The following is a 19378-nucleotide window of genomic DNA, read 5'->3' as shown; positions in this document are numbered from 1 at the left end:
AACCAGTGCAATCCAATTAAACTCTGGCTAATGCACATCATGCCAAACAAACACTGTGAACTTATGCACACACACACAAACACACACTGATTAAAGCCAGCAGGTAGAGTTTAGATCAACGTCAGCAGCAGTTTAAACCGAGGCTACTATCAGTCAACTATTAACCTTGAAAGTCAAAATCATGACTTTGCAGTTCAAAACTGATTGTGAAGTCTCAATTATGTCATTATTTGTCAAAGCTACTTCTGTGAAAGTAATAACGATAACTTTTATGTCACCATTATTTCTGTATTACAAAATTATAACTGAAAGTCACTGTTGCATCGTAAATATGACTTTAAACTCGTAGTTTTTACTTTGCATGTCACAATTATGTCTGTGAACGCCACAGTTATGACTTTCAGCTTTAAATTATGACCAAGAAAGTCCTAATTATGACTGAAAAGCATGACTACATCGTAGCGTTTACTGACTTTGCATTTAATAAATATGACTTTGTGCATAACAAGTGTGAATTTTAGAGACAAAATTAGTATAGAAGAATAAAATAGAACAGAAACTCTTTTATTGTCCCTCAGGTAAATTTTGGTAAATTTTGTGACTAAAATTCACAACAGGTGCAAGAAAAAAAGAGTAAATTTCAAGAGTAAACAACAGGAAAACATAATGTAAAAATACTTAAAGAGCAAGTCACCCCCAAATACTTTTTTTTTGCTGATAAACTAAATAAACGAGTGTCTAATCGTGCTGCAGACACGTGTCGTCAATAATTTGGCACTTCAGTGCATCTTAGTTGAAATTTAAATATTCTGCCTAAAACTGTCAGTGTTGTGCCGTTGTCAGGTAAAAACTCTGCACTGTATTTTAATTTAAATCTGCAACCGCTATTGGCTAAGAGGTATGCTATGATGTAAACTGGTACATCTTTTTAAAGAGCAAGTCACCCCCTGCCAGATTCTTACTCAACTCCCACTTCCTGTTTGAAAAATGCAACAAATGCTGTTGCCTAGCAGACCGAAAGGGTGGAGCCACTAACAAATACACACACTCACGGCATTGTGACATCATAATGTACCATCTGACATCATAGTTAGCCAATAGCAATGGCAGATTTAAATTCAAATGCAGTGCTGAGTTTTTGCCTGACGACGGTGCATCGCTGACAGTTTTAGGAAGATTATTTAAATTTTAACTAAGATTAACTTAAGTGCCAAATTATTGACTGAACGTGTCTACGGAGCAATTAGACACTCATTTATGTAGTTTATCAACAAAAAAAGTTGTTTTGAAGGTGACTTGCTCTTTAAACAATTCTAAATACTCAGACTCAAAATTTAAAATATTGAAGAAATGAAAAATACTAAGTGGAAAAGGCTGGCAGGGAATGAGAACATGAATGGAAAATAATGAGATAATTTAAAGGTTTTGCATTGAATAATCTGATTACCTGGACATTTTTGTTATAGATCATTATTAGAAAGCAATACTGACCGTTTTATTCTTTAGTTTTCTTTTTGCACCTGAATGAATGAAATGAAATTAGCTGAAACATACTAATAAGAAAATATTTCATTTCTAAATATGATTTGAATCTGTAATTTTCTGATATACCTGCAATTATATTATAATACAAAATTCAGAATCATTAATCAAATGTTAAGTTTGGTGATGAAGAATAGGTATGTTTTCAAAATATCACTCAAATTGGTCTAGTTAAACTTTGTTCTGAAGCATTTTTGTTCTTTTCTTTTCTAATCACGGCAACAATAGTGAATAAAGATGCATCTTGTGCTGTTTGTGGGTTTTTATGTGCTTCTCAGTTTCAGAGAACCACCACCTCTCAGCTCAGCCAAACACTGAGACAGATCCAAACAACTCCTCTGACCGACCACCTGCCATCATCGTCACCGCTCCATCAAGAGATGACATCTACGCCTCGCCATCCACCATCACCATAGCTGATGCTGTAAAAGAGCGAAGGCCGGGTTCTGCACCGTTTGTAGTGGGAAAGAAAATGGTTACCAGCCAGTAACTTCACCTGCTGCATAAAGTAAAGAAAAGAAAAACAAAAACATGTTTAAAACAAAACATTTTACTGATGGCGTGAAAAGTTAAAGCTCGTGGAAAATGAGGACTTAAAAAATTTACAAAGACCAATTACTTGACTTATTTTGTCAGCTTATTTACTAGTAATGACAATAGATCATTTTAATTACTATCAAATTATACATGGCATAGTATACATCGAGTATAGGGCCTAAATTAAAGGTGCAGTATCTAAGCATATAGTGAGATTTTTACAGTGAGAGAATCCCAAAAGAGTGTAATGTTTCTGTAATTTTGGAAGGAAGGTTATACAGAAACATATTCATATCCAGCTGGCTGCAGGGACTGTCAACTCGTCTCCTTTCAAAACAAAGGAAGGAGGGACGTAAATACTGTTAACCATCAGTGAGTGTGGGGGTGCCGTGTCTCCTGCAGCTCCAGTTGTTTAAAGTGGTTGCAGTAACCAAATTTTACCACAGGATGTCATTTTTTTACTTCATTTCTACATAATGCACCTTTAATACGTCATTTTTACTTCATTTCTACATAATGCATCTTTAATATGTGTCAGAGATTAGTTTATATGTGGAATACATTTTTAAAAAGAAAAATGTGCTTGAGTCGAGCAAGGAAATTTAAAAGATGTAGCAGTTATTTAAAGTAAATAATTGAACATTATGGAGTTTGACTCAGAGCTGTTTGGATTTAAAGTAAAATTTGTGATGGTAAAATAAATGTAGAACGAGTACAGCGATTATTTTTTTGCATACTTGCTACTGGCTGCCTGTTAATGCCACTTAGCATGATTCAACTCCACAAACTTATTCCATTTTTTTTCTTCATTCTTTATTACAGTTTCCCAAGACAACATGGGTTTAAGCTGCGGAAGCGCCACCGAAAGGAAGGCTGTGTGTTTAAAAGGCGTCAAACTCCGGAAAAGTCTTTTGTTGTCCTCGGTGGCTTCCAAGCAAACCACAATGGCGCCTAGCTAGGTTTTTTAGCTTCTTTTTTCATTTTGAGAAATAAAACTACTAAAAAAGAAAAACATGGACGCTGTCGGAGAGGATGAACCGGACACGATAAAGCTGAGATCTATTAAAAACAATATAACTTTCACAGTGCCTCAAAGTGACAGGGTAAGTTAACGAGTACCTGAAATGAACGCAACATTTCATTGTCGCTTCTGGTGTTTTAACAATACTTCTCATTTAACACAATACTTCGTAGACTAGTCATGAGTTAGCACTGTTTTTTAAAGATGTCGTAGGTTTGGCTAAAATTCGGCATATAATTTAAATCGGTCAAAATATATTATGTTTGCTAAAAAAGGGAAACTTCGTTTCGTATTTAGTTGTGAGAACCACAGTTATTACCAATCCAAGAGCAGTTCACAACAATTATTGTATCTGTTCAAGACTTACGTCACGTTTATGGTCAAATGATGCATGAAACATTAACATACAGGTGCTGGCCAGTAAATTAGAATATCATCAAAAGGTTGAAAATATTTCAGTAATTCCATTCAAAACGTGAAACTTGTACATTATATTCATGCAATGCACACAGACCAATGTATTTCCAATGTTTATTACGTTTAATTTTGATATTTATAGGTGACAACCAATGAAAACATCAAATCTGGTATCTCAGAAAATTAGAATATTCTGAAAAGGCTGAATATAGAAGACACCTGCTGCCACTCTAATCAGCTGATTTACTCAAAACACCTGCAAAGGCCTTTAAAAGGTCCCTCAGTCTTGTTTTGAAGGCACCACAATCATGGGGAAGACTTCTGACTTAACAGCTGTCCAAAAGACAATCATTGACACCTTGCACAAGGAGGGCAAGACACAAAAGGTGATTGCTAAAGAAGCTGGCTGTTCGCAGAGCTCTGTGTCCAAGCACATTAACAGACAGGCGAAGGGACGGAAAAAATGTGGTAGAAAAAAGTGTACAAGCTCTAGGGATAACCGCACCCTGCAGAGAATTGTGACGACAAACCCATTCAAAAATGTGGGGGAGATCCACAAAGAGTGGACTGCAGCTGGAGTCAGCGCTTCAAGAACCACCACGAGGAGACTCATGAAAGACATGGGATTCAGGTGTCGCATTCCGTGTGTCAAGCCACTCTTGAACATGAAACAGCGCAAGAAGCGTCTCGCCTGGGCCAAGGACAAAAAGGACTGGACTGATGCTGAGTGGTCCAAAGTTATGTTTTCTGATGAAAGCAAGTTCTGCATTTCCTTTGGAAATCAAGGACCCAGAGTCTGGAGGAAGAGCGGAGAAGCACAGAATCCACGTTGCATGAGGTCCAGTGTAAAGTTTCCACCGTCATTGATGGTGTGGGGTGCCATGTCATCTGCCGGTGTTGGCCCACTCTGTTTCCTGAGGTCCAGGGTCAATGCAGCCGTCTACCAGGAAGTTTTAGAGCACTTCATGCTTCCTGCTGCTGACCAACTTTATGGGGATGCAGACTTCACCTTTCAACAGGACTTGGCACCTGCACACAGTGCCAAAACCACCAGCACCTGGTTCAAGGACCATGGTATCCCTGTCCTTGATTGGCCAGCAAACTCGCCTGACCTTAACCCCATAGAAAATCTATGGGGTATTGTGAAGCGGAGGATGCAATACGCTAGACCCAACAATGCAGAGGAGCTGAAGACGACTATCAGAGCAACCTGGGCTCTCATAACACCTGAGCAGTGCCACAGACTGATCGAGTCCATGCCACGCCGCATTACTGCAGTTATTGAGGCAAAAGGAGCCCCGACTAAGTATTGAGTGCTATACATGCACATTCTTTTCATGTTCATTCTTTTCAGTTGGCCAACATTAGAGAAACAAACATTTTTTCATTGGCCTTTAGAATATTCTAATTTTCTGAGATACCAGATTTGATGTTTTCATTGGTTGTCACCTATAAATATCAAAATTAAACGTAATAAACATCGGAAATACATTGGTCTGTGTGCATTGCATGAATATAATGTACAAGTTTCACGTTTTGAATGGAATTACTGAAATATTTTCAACCTTTTGATGATATTCTAATTTACTGGCCAGCAGTATTATACAGCTCAGGCTTTACAAATGCTTAGTTTCTTACATAAAAAAATATATTTAATGCATTTATAGTTAGAATAATACACATTATTGCACATGCAGACGTATTTTACTGATCTATTATCCTTTGGATGGCTTAATATTATGATTTTGCACACACACACACACACACACACACACACACACACACACACACACACACACACACACACACACACTTATCCTTAAAATATAATTTAAACATTTGTTTTTGACCACTTAAAGCCTGAATTGTCTATAAGCAAGAATAAAGTGTGTTTTTGTGTTTTTAGTTTGGGAGCTGCAGAAGTGTCAGAGAATTTGAGAAATTCAATCGAATAGGAGAAGGAACATATGGCATTGTGTGTGAGTGTACTTCGCCACTTTATAATAACATTTGATTTAGTTATAGGAAATACTCTGGAAATGAACAGTTTCTTCTTTTGGTTTAGACCGAGCCCGTGACACTAAGTCAGATGAGATTGTTGCGCTGAAGAAAGTTCGCATGGACAAAGAAAAAGATGGTGAGACTCTGGGACTGGATTTGGATTTATTTAGATCTTAAAGAGCAAGTCACCCCCTACCAGAGTATTACTCCACTCCCACTTCCTGTTTGAAAAATGCTACAAATGCTGTTACCTAGCAGACCGAGAGGGTGGAGCCGCTAACAAACACACACACACGCACACACACAGGCTCACAAAGACATTGTGACATCATATGGTACCAGCTAATGTCATAGTGTACATCTTAGCCAATAGCGATGGCAGATTTAAATTCAAATGCAGTGCAGAGTTTTTACCTGACAACGGCACAACACTGACTGTTTTGGGCAGAAAATTAAAATTTTACCTAAAATACACTAAAGTGCGAAACTGTTGACTACACATGTCTGCAGCTCGATTAGACACACATTTTTGTAGTTGATCAGGAAAAAAGTTGATATGATAAAAGAAAGCTCTGTTTAGAAATCTAAAAGTAAAATTGGATTAGCCAGTCAGGTTTCAGCATGATGTTTTTTCTGTCACGATGTGATGCTCTCGCTCGTATGCACGTGTCAAATCTGTTAATTTGTGTTGTTTCCCATCAGGGATTCCCATCAGCAGCCTCAGAGAAATGACACTGCTGCTGAGGCTGAGACATCCCAACATTGTGGAGCTGAAGGAAGTGGTTGTGGGCAGCCATCTGGAGAGGTAACACACACACACACACACACACACACACACACACACACACACACACACACACACACACACACACACACACACACACACACACAACCATACTCATGTTCTGGTTGATAAAAGTCGTGCAGAAAACTGTGACACACGTGAATCTCCGTCTGTGTTTCCTGTTTGTTTCTCCTCCATCGCTGTAGTTTGTTTTTGGTGATGAGTTACTGTGAACAGGATCTCGCCAGCCTGCTGGAGAACATGCAGACACCGTTCTCTGAGGCTCAGGTGGGTCAAACGTTTATACAAGTCCTGTCACAAACGGGCACATTTATTTCAAGAGATCTCAAGTATTTATAGTTTTTATTTCGGTTTGCCATCCCACATGTGTAAATAAAAAAATAGTATTTTGTATTTATTTTTTGAAGTCCTAAAGTTAGGAATGAATAAAATCATTATATACAGTTACGGTCGGTGGTCTCCCAAGACTTCAGTACTTTGGACTCATAATTTCTCTTTTCCAGGTCAAATGCATCATCCTCCAGCTTCTCAGAGGTTTGGAATATCTTCATCACAACTTCATAATTCACAGGTTGGTCCCAGACCGAACCAGACAACCAACACACGTTTATGTCATCATTTCATTTACAGAAAATTTAAAGTTTTGTTTTCTGAAACTAAAAATCAAAGTGTAAGTTTGGTAGAAATCAGCGTAGCGCTGATAACTCAGGATTTATTACTTTTAATCAGCTGTCGTATCCTTTTAGGTTTTAAGATTTATGTAGCATCATCTACTGCTCGGTTAAACACACTCAGGAACATCTCTATTTATTTCTGCTACCTAAAGACGGTTAGATGCTGTCTGTGTACTCAGGGGAGCGACACCATCGTGCTTCCAATCACTGAGCTTGCAGCAAACAGGGGTCAGAGCAGCCTGATCGTTATCCTCTTCAATCTTGTTATCAGGGACCTGAAGGTGTCTAATCTGCTGATGACAGACAAAGGCTGCGTTAAGATCGGTGAGTCCTCTCCGGTAGTGTCACTGCCACCACAGCTTCTGCTGTAATCTCATTGTATTTGTTCCGACACGCATCCCGAACCCTACACTGATGATCTTCGGTAAAGATCAATGCCATCATAACTGAAACGTATTCATCTTTATGACCGATCAGGTTTCTGCTGAAAACATCTCAGTTCCTGTGAAATCTGGACTTCTGGTTTCTGGTGTTTGAGGGATCTGATCTCTGTTCTCTTTCCTGCAGCTGATTTCGGGTTGGCCAGGATGTACGGGATCCCGCAGCAGCCCATGACCCCCAGAGTGGTCACGCTGTGGTTAGTGATACGTCTGTGCAGACTAGTGCATCTGCTTACGCCCCGTTATGGTCTCCACTGATTCAGAGAGGCTGTTTATGTAAATTCTGTTGGTCAAACTGATTTTAAAGTGACTCATCATGAGGTGAAGAGCTGAGTCAGATGACAAACACAAGCTGCAGATGCTCTGGAGTCTTCAATTATGCAAGACTTATTCTGTAAATTCTCATTTTAATCGTATTTAAAATGCATGATTGAAAAATGATCAAAACTAACATAAACTTTACATCCAGTTGTGAGTAGGCATGCACCGATACCGATACTGATACCGATACTGGTATCTGTACAGATACCGATACGATACTGGTATCTGTACAGATACCGATACGATACTGGTATCGGTATCTGCACAGATACGATACTGGTATCTGTACAGATACCGATACGATACTGGTATCTGCACAGATACCAGTATCGGAATCAGTGCAGATACCAATAAGATACAGGTATCGGTATCGTATCGGTATCTGCACAGATACGATACTGGTATCTGTACAGATACCAGTATCGGAATCAGTGCAGATACCAATAAGATACAGGTATCGGTATCGTATCGGTTTCTGCACCGATAACAGTATCGAAATCGGTGCAGATACCGATACGATACTGGTATCGGTATCGGTAAAATTGAACTGACCTGAATTGGAATGTTTATTATATGAAGTGCCTTGAGGTGACTCTAGTCGTGATTTGGCGCTATATAAATAAAATTGAATTGAATTGAATTAAAAGTTAACCGATACCAGGGACCGATGCCAATGCAGTTGCTTGAAAATGGCTTCACTGTAACTTGTCATTTCTGTTCACCTAATATTTTAGTTTTGTGATGATTTCCATTCATATATTTTACTTTTTATCGACCTCAGTCTTTTCCTGTTGAAAGCAGAGAAGAAAATAAAATCTGTATTCCAAATCATAACATTTTTTGTGTGGTAGAAGTATCGGTAATCGGTAAATAATCAGATCCAAGTATCGGTATCGTATCGGTTTGGGAAAAAAGTGGTATTGTTGCATCCCAAGTTGTGAACGACTTATTTTTCTCCATAAATAACACTTCTTGGAGAAAAACTGTCTTTTTACTTTAAATTTGGACAAAAATTCAGGTTTCAGGAGCAATAATCTGCTCATAGAGGTAATTACATCAGAATAAGCCTCTATTATAACTTATTCGGAGTGTGCAGCTGCAATAAATGCATTTATCTATACATTTAATAACAATAAAGCAGATAAGTGAGGACATGACGTTATTTGCTCCCTGCTTGTTTTTATTCGATAAAGGTTAAAATTGTTCAGTAAATGTGACTCGAACATTTCGATGATTAGGAACGAGTTTGACTTAAACATTTCTATTTTCAGTGGCTTCTTCTTAAAATAGAGGAAATAATCAGAATCTCCGGCCTGACTTTTCTGGCTCGTGCTCTTCAGCTGACGCTGGTGGTGCTTCTGCCACCTCAGTGGAAACTCTGTTTTAATCCAACGTAATCCACCTCATTCGTCTCTATTAGCGTTGCTCTCTGTCCTCTCCTTCGTGCAGGTACAGAGCTCCGGAGCTCCTCCTGGGGACAAAGACACAAACAACAGCTCTGGACATGTGGTGAGAAGGATAGCTAAAAGATTTACAGAATGTTGTCATAATATCTAAAAATAACAGCACCAAAACCACAAGCATGGCGCTAAAGTTTCAACTTTAAACTTATTTCAACTGATATCTGATTCTAACGGGTCACTCTTGAGTGTTTCGTGCAGGCTGGACATGAAATAGTCTCCTACACCGATCTCCTGCAGTAGCTTCTGATAGAAAACAGACGGTGAAACTCTAGGATTAGAAAATCCTGACAGATCTACGTCACCCTGTCACTGACATTCATGGACTCACCCGTCTGGACTCACGACGGGGGAGGCTGTTGTTGGTTTAGCGTCCGGGAAACAGCAGAGGACGTCTCGGCTAGTAGAAGCTAGTCGTTAGATCCACCACACAGCAGAACTCCTCCAGACTTGTGTTATTTGTGAAGATGAAACATCAGCGTTACAGAGCAAATGGAGTTAGTGGTAGAGTTATGTTGCTGTTAGCCAATCAGAGGAGAGATGTCCAACTATCAGGAAGTAAAGTCCTGCCGTGTTCTGCCACTCTCTCCAGCTGACTTCTCTGTGCCGATACTGAAGGTTCTGGGCTTTTATTCCACTCCTAATACGACTCGCAAGGCAGTTATTCCCACTAGAGACCTCTGCAAATGTACTGATTAAACGGGTGTTCCACACCTTTAACGTGAACTCATTCGCTGCCAGCGTTTCTCACCATTTTTACTGTTTTTTTTAAGAGTGACAGAACGGAGACTCACCTCACCAAAGCGGAGACTCACCTCTTACATCAGGAAGAATCCGCGCGTTTCGAGCGTTATCCGTTCTTTCATACTCCGTTGTTGAATTGTGATCAGCTTTTCCGGTTCGCGCCTCACTTTTTTTTTTTACAGCAGCGGCCCAAAACGATCTCCTAACACATGGATGTTCTGCTTCCTGATCACGTGACGAGTGACGTACGCGGATGAATATCGGCTTCAGAGCTGAGATGCTTGTTCTCACGGTGCGGGGGCTCGTCCGACGCCCACGCAGTAAAAACATGCAAATGACGACTTTAGTCGTCATTGGCAGTGAACGAGTTAATAAAAGGATGGAGCAGGAACATGAAGCGGGGTGTTTCTGTCGCAGGGCCGTGGGCTGCATCCTGGCTGAGCTGCTGGCCCACAAACCTCTGCTTCCTGGAACCTCTGAGATCCAGCAGGTGGACCTGATCGTGCAGCTGCTGGGAACTCCCAATGAGAACATCTGGCCGGTGAGGCACCCTCCGATAACAATAATTAGTACATTTTTGTTCGTCATATTACTGTTATTTTATTTGTGCGCCGCTGCAGGGTTTCTCTAAGCTTCCCCTCGTCGGTCAGTACAGTCTGAGGAAGCAGCCGTACAACAACCTGAAGAACAAGTTCACCTGGCTGTCTGATGCTGGACACCGACTGCTCAACCTGCTCTTCATGTTCAACCCACAGCGCAGGTACAGATGAGCCGTTTCACGTTCAAATAATACTACGTTGGCTTCAAATGTATTCTTACCCAAACCGAACGAGTCGGTTGTTCTACAGGTCAGAAAAACTGTCCAAAGGACTCGCAGTGACCCCATTTGTTCTCTTTTCTTGAACCAGGGCGACAGCCAAAGATTGCTTAGAGAGCTCCTACTTCAAAGAGAAACCTCTGCGTGAGTTTTGAGGATTAAACACGATTTTCTCATAAAAATGAATCATTAACCCCCCCTTCTCTCTCCAGCTTGTGAACCGGAGCTGATGCCAACGTTCCCGCACCATCGCAACAAACGAGCTGCTCCTGCAGCCGAGCGCCACGCCAAGAGAAGCAAAGTTTGATCTCAAGACGAATAACGATCACGTACCCTCTCGTGTCGTATTTTCTCGCCTCTGAGGGAATTCCAGTTGGATGAGTCGAGCCAAACTCACTTGAACAAGTTGGGACTTTGTACAAAGAAGTAACGTTTATTCATTCAATCCTCTTATTGTTTTTCTTTTATGTCTTCTGCTGTCTAGCCTTTGTTGCTCTGTGTGTTAGCAGAGCGAGTTGGGCTCACCAAGAGGAAAAGTCTGGAAAAAATGACGTAAATTTGTTTGGAAGGTGCTTGAATTTAATTCTGGTTAAACTGTAAGAATCCTGAAGCTGAGCGGTTTTCCATGCAGAAGAAATATGATCAGAAAAGGCGACAAATGGAGACTTTATGTAAAATGAGTTCTGATTTAGTCAGTCGTAACTACCCAGTAGTCAAACGCCACTCGTTTTAGGTCTGTTTGTTCAAAATTGCAAGTGCAAACATGGGTATCATTTTTAAATAACTTACTGAAGGTCTGTCATATCACCCACCACCTTTCATTTTGCTAACAAACTGCTAATTTAGCTCAGTGCGTAAAATAAAGTGACTTATAGCCATATTTGTGTCAGCTTAAAGTGCACTTTAGTGCATTTTAGTTAAAATTTTAAAGAGCAAGTCACCCCCAAATCAACTATTTTTTCCTGATAAACTATATAAACGTGTGTCTAATTGTGCTGCAGACACGTGTCGTCAATAGTTTTGCACTTTAGTGCATTTTAGTTAAAATTTTAATTTTCTGCCTAAAACTGTCAGTGTTGTGCCGTTGTCGGGTAAAAACTCTGCACCGCATTAGAATTTAAATCTGCCATCGCTATTGGCTAAAGCCTGATTCATGCTCCTCCGTCAGCTCCAACAGGGACAGACACGCACGGATTGACAGAAGCGTCTTGCTCTCATCTCAGTCTCCTGGGGAGTGTTGCAAAGCAATTCCCCGCCAGGACAGCAGAGGGCGCAGCGCTGTTCTGTGGTATCGTGTCAAGTATCGGTCCAAGATAGTGTGTTTATATTGTGTTTTTTGTATTTAAGAGACTTTTTAACACAGACAAATTTGTCTCTCATCCTCCTCCACCTCTAAACCCACGTTTCCTGTCATTTCCGTCCACAAATAAAACGCTCGCTGCGTATCTTTTCACTCCTCCAGTCACGGGGGAATTAAACGTTCATGTTTTTAGTTTTTTTGCGAGGTATTCTTCAAGCTGCTCTGTCTGCCGCTAGTTATCCTCGGCTCTCTTTATGTTTTTGAGGGAGCAATGGCGGCGGTGTAGACGCCAGCGGTGCCCTGACCAATCACAAGCTTGCGTTGTCCGTCTCGACTGACGGATGTTTAGAAAAGAGAGCTAGTCTCTGTCCGTCCTTGCGGAGCTTTCCAGCAGGCCCGCAAGGACGCTGCGTGTCTCCGCACTGATGCAGACGGAGAAGCATGAATCAGGCTTAAGAGGTACCCTAGGACGTTAGCTGGTACCATATGATGTCACAATGTCGTTGTGAGCCTGTTTGTGTGTGTTTGTTGGCGGCTCCGCCCTCTCGGTCTGCTAGGCAACAGCATTTTTCAAACAGGAAGTGGGAGTGGAGTAATACTCTGGTGGGGGGTGACTTGCTCTTTAAATCTGGTTGACTAAAAACATTTTGGTAGATTTGCATCCGGTGATTCTTCCTGTAAGCGTCCATAAAATCTGTTTTCTGATTGTGTTTGCCGCCTGCATTAATATAAACATCAGTGTCCCCCGTGTTCATTTGAAATGTCAAGTTTTTATTAATTCAGGTTAAATTAGTAATGATTACACGGCCAGCAGCAGGTTAGATCCCCAGACGGGGACTTTAACGACTAATCCCCCACTGATCCGATGCTCCTTCGCAAACACGCAGCCGCACTACCGTAGCAGGGTCTGTAATCCTGATGTCAGTCGGTACAGAACACACACACACACACGCGTAAACACCCAACAGCACACACACCAGCTGTTACAATCAGCTGGCCGAGAGTCGAACTGTAATAAAACTAAACGGTAGCATCTGAGGAGGAGTTGGTGTGTATATTTGTCTCTCAAAAGAAAAAAGCCCTAGCGCTGTAAAAAATGACGAATCCATCGTCAACACAACTCTACAGCACTGCTGAATGGCGTGCTTTAACCCCACTCTTACACTGACGCGTGATTTATGTTTTTATGAACGAGCAACAGGATGTGAGCTTCAGTCGGATTTTCTGGAGGTTTTTTATCCCGTTTAAGAGATGCATCGGCGATTCGGCTTCATTTTCTGAATGAAACTAAAACTAAAATCAAAAATCTAAATACAAACGTGAATATTTAACTGAATTATTTGGTATTTTAAACCATCTTTAGGACAAAATGCAGCAGCTTAACCCCCCCCCCCCCCCCCCCCCCCCCCCCCGTCCTAATGGGTGTGACCCCGCCAGGAAAGTTGACCATTGAGCAGGGGTGAGGTGGTGCTCACTCCTCACCCCTGCTCAATGGTCAACTTTCCTGGTGGGGTCACACCCATTAGGACAGTGGGGGGGGCTTAAATGAGTTTGTTTTCTGATTCTTAAGAAAAGCGGCTCAAGACTCACTTTTGAAAAGAAATGTTTACGTCTGATGAAAAGCTGTGGTACGACTTAAAGCTCCAGAATAAGCAGCTTCATTACGAACAGTTTTGCGAATTTCCTGAAAACACAGAAACCTTTTACAGAATTTAACATTTAAATAACTTTGCTTGTTAGAAAACCTAATATTTAGGTTTCTGTGAAAGAAACACAATATCTGGACTTGTGAACGTAGTCTGTGTTTTTCCCCCTCAGCCGAACATCTCTTATCTTGTTAAATACTTTAGTCTGACTTAATTTTCAGGCCTGATCCTGAAACCTAACTTAACTTGACATTAAATAACAAAACACCAGATTCATAACATCAAACAGAAACATTAAGACACAGAAGTTGAATTAAAAACACTCGGATGCATTCACACGCTTGCATGCCTGGCGGGGACTAGCTTCTGCTCCTTCCATCGAAACGTCTCGGTCCTTCGTTGGGATCGAAAGCAAAGTGCACGACGGCAACAAAACTGTACAGTCCTTCAGTCAGACACCGAATCGGCTCAGCGAGGGGAGAACTTCAAACATTTCCTCAGGGGAAATGCAGCAGAGTCCACGTAGTGAAGATTCTGGAAGATAACAGTCAGAAAATGGTGGTGGGGTCATAGGGTCTATTGTCCAACTACAGAATCACGCTGAGATTTTCTAAGGTGGCGTTCAGGAAGCGTCCTTCTGGGATTTTCAAACCCTGGCCTAGACACAGAAGATGTCAGACCAGCTGTTTGTCGATTTCATCCATGAGAGTCAGAAAACCAGGAGCCCAGCTGAGATGAAGGCCTACAGCAGTGAAACGAGGGTGGGTGGGTGGGTGTGTGTCGTTACTGGGAGCAGCTCGAGCTATCCAGCGGATGAGGCGAGAGGCGGGATTTGGTCCCTCATCCCTCCATCCCAAAGTCCTCTGTGAACTTCTTGACCTTGAGCAGGTCTTCGGTGTTGACGGTGGGACGGGTGGTGGACAGAGAGCGCAGCATGTCAGACTGGAAAGGAGAAAATTCCTTAATGATCAGATGTAGCCGACACAAAAGTGAAAACTGGCAGTAGATGAAAACGTTTCTGAACCATCCGAGGATCTCACCATTAGGGATGGGTACAGAATTCGGTACTTTTTAAGGTACCGACCGAATTCCACAGTACCGACTGAGCACCGATTCACGTCATTTCAAACGGTGCCTCGTTTCAGTACCCGTCCTTCACAACAAGAACTTGCCTAGACAGCTGCGCATGCGCAAGAGCGTTATGTCGGTCGCTGCAAGCCAGTTGTAAACAGAGCAGCATGGTAGAAAGAACGCACGCTAACGCTCACTTCACTAAATGTGATGGGTAACTGGGTGATGATGAAACCAGCGACAACGATCTAAGTGAGACATCCTCATCTTAATCTGCTCCGGTAGGTAAATAAAATGTTTAAGACAACGTTAGCTTGATTTGTTAGCTTCCGTTCCGCTAATGGTGCGTTCGCTTTCTCCTCGGAACTCCGAATTTCCGACTAGAAGAACATGAACGTGCTCTAAAGTTTGGCTTCACTTTACTAAATGTGACGGGTGATTGGGTGAAGATGAAACCAGTGACAACGATCTAAGTGTGAGGCATCATCGTTTTAATCTGCTCCAGCAGCTAAATAAACTGTTTAAGATAACGTTAGCTTGATATGTTAGCTTCCATTGCTACCATTGTTATCAGCTAATGGTGCGTTCGCTTTCTCCTCGGAAATTCTAACTTCCCAGTAGGAAAAATCAAATGAAAAAAGACGGCCAAAGGAATGAAGATACACAGTAAATTTAGTTCACAGTAAAGATGTTTGCTTCAGTTTAATTATCAGCTTATAAAACTACAAGGACGATGTTAAAATACAAACAGTTGTATGTTATTTATCGTGATGTTTATCAAATATGGTTATATATTGAGAAAATATATATTTAATTATAAAAGAGAATTAAAATAATAAACACTCAAAAGTATCGAAAATTGGTACCGTTAAGTACCGGTATCGATTCCTAGGTACCGGGAATTAGTACCGAATCGAATCAAATGTCAAAGGTACCCACCCCTACTCACCATGCAAACTATGGGCTCCAATAGCTTATCACTAGGAACGTCCATCCAGGTCATCTCTACGGCTGCAGGGTCGCCAGGGGAACACGGAGTCAGGAGGTCATCCACCATCACTTGGTTGTTGCTACGGGATGGACCACGAACCTATGGACACACACACACACACACACACACACACACACACACACACACACACACACACACACACACACACACACACACACACACACACACACACACTGGGGCCTCAACTTTTCAGTCTGATAAGATTTTGCAGCAGAACCTGAAAGACTCACAGAAGTCATTTGTAGTAAAAACTAAATAAATGATTTTACGACTGCACCTTGCCGTTTCTTCTTACCTTTTTAAAGTGAGTAGCTGACTGCACCTTCCTAACCGGCTGCATGAGAGCGTCCCGGACGATGATGCTGATGTCGGCGCCCGAGTAGCCGTCTGTTTTGTGAGCGAGCTCCCGCAGGTCAGAGTCACTCAGGCTGTGTGGCGTGTTTCCCAAATGAAGTCGAAACATCTGAGCCCGGGCCGGCTCCTCCGGCAGAGGGATGTAAATCCTCTTCTCAAATCTGACACAAAACCAACCAGCTGGAACTAAATAATCCAGTAACATGAGCCAAGGAGGAAAGAACGGCGGGAATGAAGTGACCTCTGACCTTCTACGAATGGCAGCGTCAAGCACCCAGGGGATGTTAGTGGCTCCCAGCACTAAAACACCATCGTTGTTGTTACCCACACCTTACAAAAAACAGAAAGAGGAATCTTTAATGAACGATACGTTTATTTCAGCTCGTAGAGGAGAAAACTTTGTTCAAATATGTTAGATTTAATGGTTATGAGAATAATATCCATCCATAATAATACTGCCAAATTATCTGTTGTACATTTTATTCATTATAACAAAGGAAAATAATTCTCTGTTTGGCTTTTAAAAATGATCTAAAACGCAATCAAATGAAATTACTGTGTAAAAAGTGTTAAAACTACATAATTTTCTCGTGTTTATGATGAAATACATTCATGCACAGCTCCTTTTTGACTCGCCTTGCATCTGGACCAGAAACTCTGTCTTGATGCGGCGGGCAGCTTCGCTCTCGTTCTCATTCCTGGAGCCACACAGCGAGTCCACCTCGTCAATGAAGATGATCGAGGGCTTGTGTTGGCGAGCCAGGTCAAACAGATTCTTCACCAATCTGCGAGAGACCAAGAATATAGTTTAAACGTCGGAGCAACTTCAGCCTCTTTAGTACGCCAAAGTTGTTACGCGTGACAGAAAGCATCATCCAACATCGTTGCTAACTGACTTCTCACTTTCTCCCAGCCACTTGGACATGAGGTCTGAAGAGGAGACGGAGAAGAAGGTGGAGTTGTTGGCCTCTGTGGCCACAGCCTTGGCCAGGTACGACTTCCCTGTTCCAGGAGGACCAAACAGCAGGATTCCTCTCCATGGGGTCCTCTTTCCTGAGAACAAAGTCACGACTGGAATAAGTCAAAATGTTAAAAAAAAAAATGTCCAAAGAGGAGCTTTAGTTTTTAAGAAAGTACTAAATTTGCTTTTATGCCTCCTATTTTGTGTTTGAGGCATTACTTTGTGCATCGGTTGTAAAGAAACCGAAACTTGTAGAGACGATCTAAACCCAGTCTGAATCAAACAGCACCTGTGAAGAGGTGGGGGAATTTAATGGGCAGGATGACCGCTTCCTTCAATGCTTCCTTTGCTCCTTCTAGTCCAGCAACATCGTTCCACCTGACATTAGGTTTCTCCATCACAATAGCACCTACAAACACACAACATGACCAAGATGACATGGCTCATCACAAAACTACTGCACTCTCATATGATTTCTCTATTTTTCATTTAAACTTCCCTTCACACTCAGTCCCTTTTATAAGAGATCCAAGTTACGAGCAGAGGTGACTGGCATTCAGTGCGACGTAACTTCTGTGTTTTGTTGAAGCATTCCACTGCCAGATGAGCATTACATTTTTTCTGTAAAATGTTTTTATTTAAATGTTCTCAGAGGAAGTATCCTTCCTTCTAAGTGCTTTACTGAGAGTGAATTTTGGGTCACATGCAGCAAAACAGATCAGATCCGAGAGGAAGAAACAGAAATGAACAAGAATAGTTTTTTCCTTCAGGCTGCAGACAGCTTTAAAAAAAGATGAAACCACTCCTACCCATAAGTTGCTCCTGCAGTTTCTTCTTCTCTGGGTTTTCACCCTCACTGTCACTGTCACTCCTGGAGCAAACAAACAACACAGAAAATATAAACAAACAAAATCTGACAACAGTTTATTATTCCATGTGTTCTAATTAAAGTGATACCATACTTGTCATTGCTCTGTGCCTCCTTGACAGGTTTCTTCCCCTGTTTGTCTTTATTCTTCAGGTAGTCCTTAAGTTTCTCTGCTCTGTCCAGGTATTGCATGCACTTGGCTCGTATACTTTCCTTTGCCTTGTCGCTGTGGGCCTCATCTGGACAACAAGATCACAGCATCAGCTAACTATGCAACCACGCCTTGGTTACAGTTAGGTGCCGGAGTCCTTCACTTACATTTGATGGCATGTAGGAAATACTCCACAGCATGCTGGTACAGGCGCAGAGCCTCTTCATAATTTTTTGCCTTGTCCTCCTCTGTGGCTTTGGTGACGAGATCAATCGCTTTCTGCAGTAGACACAGAGAAAGGGTGGATATTAGAGGATCCATCGGTGAAGATACAACAACTGAAATAAAAAGCGGCTATGAAAATGCAATTAGAAGACAAACACTAACATCTAGATATTGCAGAATGATTCTTGCGAGATCTAATAAAATAAAACATGCATAATAATGGAAACAAGCTCCTACATTACAAGTAAATAATAGATGCAGGTCTTGCCAATTGCTTATTATATTATAGCTAATTGCTTGTCTAGTCGTTCAAATCACTTTCATGCAGATAGTTTGCAACTGTAGACTACACGTTCATTTACAAGTATCCAGTGTATTGTCTTTTATTTAATACACATTATTAGCTAAAACTCAAAGGTTAGCTTAAGACCGACAAGCTGCTACTGGTTATATCCAGTTACAGACCGCTAACGTTAGCATCCTACCTGTAATGTTGACGTTGTCATTTCATCTCACTCTTCCGTTCGCCACCCAGATTTTTATTTTCTGACCCTACCCAAAGTTGGATTCAAGAAAAAAAAATTTAACGCTTGCAACTCTATTTCTCAAAGGCACTGATTATTCGTGACATGACAATACAGAACAGTGGCTAGCGCGGTAGCAACAGCGCTAATGTTATTTTCAGCAATTTAGCTAACACAGAGACAAACGTCCGGTTACAGATTTCAAAATACTTTAATCAAGGTCCAGGTGTGTAAGCTGCACATGCAATTTTCAACAAAAAAACCACAAAATAAAATTAATACTCAAAATCTTTGCGTAGTTATATTTTTAAATTTACTTTTTACGCTTAAACAAGTTTGTTCCGAAAGCACAGGCTTTTAATTTAAAAATAAAACAAGATAACATCCGGTCAAAGGAAACCAACGTGACGTCTTCCGAATGTTTAACTTAAGTTATTGCCATCTAGCGGTAAAAGTGAGCAACTACACTTGAAACCAAAATAAAAAT

General features: G+C 41.3%; 2 protein-coding genes across 2 annotated transcripts; one reads left to right on the top strand and one right to left on the bottom strand.

Moving 5' to 3' along the window:
- Positions 1 to 2915: 2915 nt before the first annotated feature.
- cdk10 (cyclin dependent kinase 10) lies at positions 2916 to 11389 on the top strand. Its single transcript, XM_015965351.3, has 13 exons — positions 2916 to 3182; positions 5424 to 5496; positions 5583 to 5654; positions 6221 to 6323; positions 6509 to 6590; positions 6827 to 6894; positions 7269 to 7321; positions 7565 to 7634; positions 9208 to 9267; positions 10380 to 10503; positions 10583 to 10722; positions 10871 to 10923; positions 10992 to 11389. The coding sequence occupies exons 1-13, from the start codon at positions 3093 to 3095 to the stop codon at positions 11084 to 11086; spliced, it is 1083 nt and encodes a 360-aa protein (XP_015820837.1). The 5' UTR covers positions 2916 to 3092; the 3' UTR covers positions 11087 to 11389.
- A 2946-nt stretch (positions 11390 to 14335) lies between these two features.
- vps4a (vacuolar protein sorting 4 homolog A) lies at positions 14336 to 19062 on the bottom strand. The gene is made up of 11 exons (XM_015965350.3): positions 18853 to 19062; positions 18310 to 18421; positions 18086 to 18230; positions 17933 to 17994; positions 17413 to 17532; positions 17059 to 17215; positions 16799 to 16947; positions 16411 to 16492; positions 16104 to 16323; positions 15746 to 15886; positions 14336 to 14667 (listed from the first exon to the last, which is right to left on the bottom strand). Exons 1-11 carry the CDS (start codon positions 18871 to 18873, stop codon positions 14566 to 14568), a joined length of 1311 nt encoding a protein of 436 aa, XP_015820836.1. The 5' UTR covers positions 18874 to 19062; the 3' UTR covers positions 14336 to 14565.
- Positions 19063 to 19378: the final 316 nt, after the last annotated feature.

The sequence above is a fragment of the Nothobranchius furzeri genome, chromosome 4, assembly GCF_043380555.1.
Source record: "Nothobranchius furzeri strain GRZ-AD chromosome 4, NfurGRZ-RIMD1, whole genome shotgun sequence".
Taxonomy (NCBI): domain Eukaryota; kingdom Metazoa; phylum Chordata; class Actinopteri; order Cyprinodontiformes; family Nothobranchiidae; genus Nothobranchius; species Nothobranchius furzeri.
This window is presented reverse-complemented; position numbering and strand designations above follow the sequence as displayed.

Excerpts from the sequence above, each read along its gene's own strand:
- cdk10 (XM_015965351.3), top strand. The coding sequence starts at position 3,093 with ATGGACGCTGTCGGAGAGGATGAACCGGACACGATAAAGCTGAGATCT. Across the intron at positions 3,183-5,423 it reads CAGTGCCTCAAAGTGACAGG|TTTGGGAGCTGCAGAAGTGT; the intron begins GTAAGTTAACGA and ends TTGTGTTTTTAG. Across the intron at positions 10,504-10,582 it reads CCAATGAGAACATCTGGCCG|GGTTTCTCTAAGCTTCCCCT; the intron begins GTGAGGCACCCT and ends GCGCCGCTGCAG.
- vps4a (XM_015965350.3), bottom strand. The coding sequence starts at position 18,873 with ATGACAACGTCAACATTACAG. Across the intron at positions 17,533-17,932 it reads ACTGCAGGAGCAACTTATGG|GTGCTATTGTGATGGAGAAA; the intron begins GTAGGAGTGGTT and ends GTGTGTTTGTAG. Across the intron at positions 16,948-17,058 it reads TGGCTGGGAGAAAGTGAGAA|ATTGGTGAAGAATCTGTTTG; the intron begins GTCAGTTAGCAA and ends GGTCTCTCGCAG.